This window comes from Microtus ochrogaster, chromosome 4 (assembly GCF_000317375.1).
Source record: "Microtus ochrogaster isolate Prairie Vole_2 chromosome 4, MicOch1.0, whole genome shotgun sequence".
NCBI lineage: Eukaryota > Metazoa > Chordata > Mammalia > Rodentia > Cricetidae > Microtus > Microtus ochrogaster.
In genome coordinates this window covers 48,320,548-48,324,052 of record NC_022011.1, presented here as the reverse complement: position 1 = coordinate 48,324,052, position 3,505 = coordinate 48,320,548, and the positions used below count along the sequence as shown (strand labels likewise).

The 3,505-nt window shown below is 43.7% G+C and overlaps 1 protein-coding gene across 1 annotated transcript in view; it reads right to left on the bottom strand.

The window, feature by feature from the left end:
* Gtf3c4 (general transcription factor IIIC subunit 4) overlaps window positions 1-3,505 on the bottom strand; it is a 29,304-nt gene that overhangs the window by 7,826 nt on the left and 17,973 nt on the right. Inside the window, exon 3 of the mRNA XM_005346182.2 lies at window positions 2,631-2,761. Coding sequence (XP_005346239.1) covers window positions 2,631-2,761 — 131 coding nt within the window. The remainder of the gene's footprint in view (window positions 1-2,630; window positions 2,762-3,505) is intronic.

The following is a 3,505-nucleotide window of genomic DNA, read 5'->3' as shown; positions in this document are numbered from 1 at the left end:
TCTGTAGACCAGGCTGGTCTCGAACTCACAGAGATCCACCTGCCTCTGCCTCCCGAGTGCTGGGATTAAAGGCGTGCGCCACCACCGCCCATCAGAAAAATGGAAAACAACTTCCTTGAAACAACCCAAAAATGTGGGAGGCATGAGCAGGCATGATTACAGTGTGGATTCTGAGCTCACTAACTTCAGGTAAGTTTTTCTTACTATCCCCGCGCCCCAATAACATCCTATCTACAAAATGGAGATCCTCATGGGACTTCCCTGTGTGTGGTCACTGTGAGGATATGGTCACTTAAAAGGGATGTGCATCTGTCCCAATTTTTCTGGCATGCTGACAGTGCTCAGATGTGAGTTTGATTACAAGCCTAAAATTTATCCAATATTAGATATTTTTAAAGATTTATTTATTTATTATGTACAGTGTTCAGTCTCCTTGTATGCCTGCAGGCCAGAAGAGGGCACCAGATCTCATTACAGATGGTTGTGAGTATACTGTATACAAATGGCTGCCAGTTCAGTGACTCTAGGTCACACCCATCTGTGAGCCCAAAAACTGGGATAGAAGTCAGAGAGGATGTGGCTGGGTTGTCTGTTAGGGCCTCTGTGAGCACTAGAGTCAGAGTGACTGATAAGAGACTTGTGTGGACCCTGAGATCCATGTGTATCCATGAGTATACACCATGTGGCTGCTGGGAATTGAACTCAGGACCTCTGGAAGATCAGCCAGTGCTCTTAACCTCTGAGCCATCTCTCCAGCCCCCAATATTAGATTTTAAATTCTCTTTCCCTTCAAGGAAAAAGATTTCCGAACAGTCAAACAAGGAAAAAAACATGTCAATAAGAGAAGGTATCATAGAGCACCCACATGCTTGAAGGCTCCAGCTCTACTTCCATTATGAATGGAACTCTGGTTGGGCAGTGGTGGCACACACCTTTAATCCCAGCACTTGGGAAGCAGACACAGGCGGATCTCTAAGGTCAATGGAAGCATAGCTTACAGAGTAAGTTCTAGGACAGTCAGAGCTACACAGAGAAACCCTATCTTGAAAAGCTAAATAAATAATTAAAAAAAGAAAAAGGAAACAAATCTTGGGCAGAGTGGCACATGCTTGGGAGGTTGAGGCAGGAGGATCATTAAGTTTGAGACCAGCCTCAGAACACAGTGAGATCTGTCAATAAAACACAACAAAACAAGAAAGAAAATGAATGAATGAATGGATAAATGGTATGTGTATCATAGTCCTGTTGTAGTTAAATGAATCTAACATTTCTGCTGAGCATTAGCAAACACTGCTTTAGTCTTCTCTGTGCTCAGTTAACTGCCTAGTCCAAAGGAAGGGTAACTAGGCAAAGATCTAAAAGAGCCTCCTGTGGTGATGTAGGTGTTTGATCCCAGCACTCAGGAGGCAGAGCTCGAGTTCAAGGCCAACTTGGGCTACAGTGAGACCCCATCCTTATTAAAAAAAGAATGAATGAAATGTGGTTGTAAGGAGAAAAACAGCAAAGCATAGGGATACATAGGACTAGATGGGAGTGTGTGTGTCAGGGAGCAAGGAGCGGGAAGGAGGAAGGGAGGGAGAGAAAGAGCTGAAGTGAGAAGCCTCAGCTGAGAAGCATTAGGACTCTACTGTGTCCCTGCAGACATCCTCAAGTGGGAGGGGTGCCATATGGACCTGAGCAAGGTGGCCTGTTCTCCTGGATGGAGAAATCTGGGAGCTGAGCTCAGAGCAACGATGAGGGCTTGAAGAGGCAAGAACAGGCTGTGAAAAGTCTGCAAATTATGTAAAGTTTTAGCTTTTCAATTCAGAAATGGTCAGCTCGAGAGCTGTTGTTGGCTTTGCCTTATAAATCCTAGAGGTATGCTCTATCAAGGACCCAAATCCCTAGTCCTAGTGGAGAGTACTGATGTGACAAGAGCTGATTAAGATTGAATATCATGGCCAAAACTGCAGAGAACAAACTGAGGGTTCAAGTATGGAAGCAGCACTTAAAAGATAGCTACTATCCTATGCACGAAAAGGATGGCGTCTGGGCCAGGGCTCTAGAGGCAGAAATGATGAGGGGGTTGGATTCTTTGTGAAGTGCCAAGGCAACATCTAAATAAGAATGCCAGGTAGGCAAGGAAGTTAACTTGAAAGTCTGAACTGACACAGGCACAAACCAAATAAGAGAATGCTTGATGAATGGTGGATTGCAACCATAAAGTTAGGCCTAGGACGGGCACTGAGGAGATGAGGCAGGATCCATAGACATCTGGATATGAAGTTAGAGACTGCAGGAAAACTAGGTAATAGAGTATCTCATGGAGAAGGGGGTGACAGGAAAAAGAAGGATTCTTTCATTACGAAAATTTATTGATTTTGCTGTCAACTTCATACATATATATATATATTTTATATATTTTGATTATTCTTTCTGATGCCCTTTCATCTCTCCCATGCCTGTTACACACCCCTCTCCTTTTATTATGAAACCTAACTAAAAAGTACATAACTCTAAGACCCTAACCCCGACTGCAAGGCAAATAGCAACCCAAGCAAGCACAGACAGTTCATCCATCAAGCAGATCAGCCCTGGATGGTGAGTCCGGGTTACACAAAACTGAGACAGGAGCAGCCTTGGGGGCTTACCGGAGCCAGATGTGCCCATTGGAACAAACTGCCTGCTTGCGATCCGTGAATGGCAAGATCTCCTTACACAGACTGCAGTGCTCGGGGAAGGTCTGCTTATTCATCTTCTTGGAGATATGTCCAATCAGGACCTGGTAAGACACCATGGGTGGCAAAGTGAGGGGTGGTACAGGTTTCTGGGAGCAAAGGGTACTCACAGGCAATACAGGACTGTGTCAGAGACAGGTGAGGCGTACCTCTACAGGCTAACCTGTTTTCCAAAGAGTTCAAAATCTGCACCTTCAACCAATGTCAACAGCAAAGTAAAATAAACAAAGTGACCCTGACCTCTAGAGTGAGGAATCCAAGCTCTCTTGCTTTGTTTTAATTGCTTTAGAAGTAGTTATAGTTTTTACTTATGGTGCTTTAAGGAAGATCATAATTTCCCTAAGCAAGAAATGTGGACTATTGTGAATTTTGCAGAAATAAGACAACTTTTTAAAAACCGAGTTTGTTCATTTGTGTGTCATTTGTATGCAGGAGGTGTCCACAGAGGATCCCTTGAAGCTGGAGCTACAGTGGTTGGGTTCTCTTGAAGAGCAATAGGTGCTTTTCCAGCCCACAAATGTTTAGTCTTTTATCAGATTTATAAAATCCAAAGAGGACTGATAGATAACCTGAGTGACCCAGCTGGGAGAGGTGCTTTTCTTAGCACTACTGAGAGTACCTTTGTTTTGGTGGTCGTTGCCTTGGTACCGAATGCGTGGGACCTTACATACCGTAGATAAGTACCACCACTGAGTTCCACACCTGTCTCTTTCAGTTCTTAATTCTATGACAGGCTCTCAGTAAGCTGTTCAGACAATCTTTTTTTTAATATTTATTTTATTATTTTA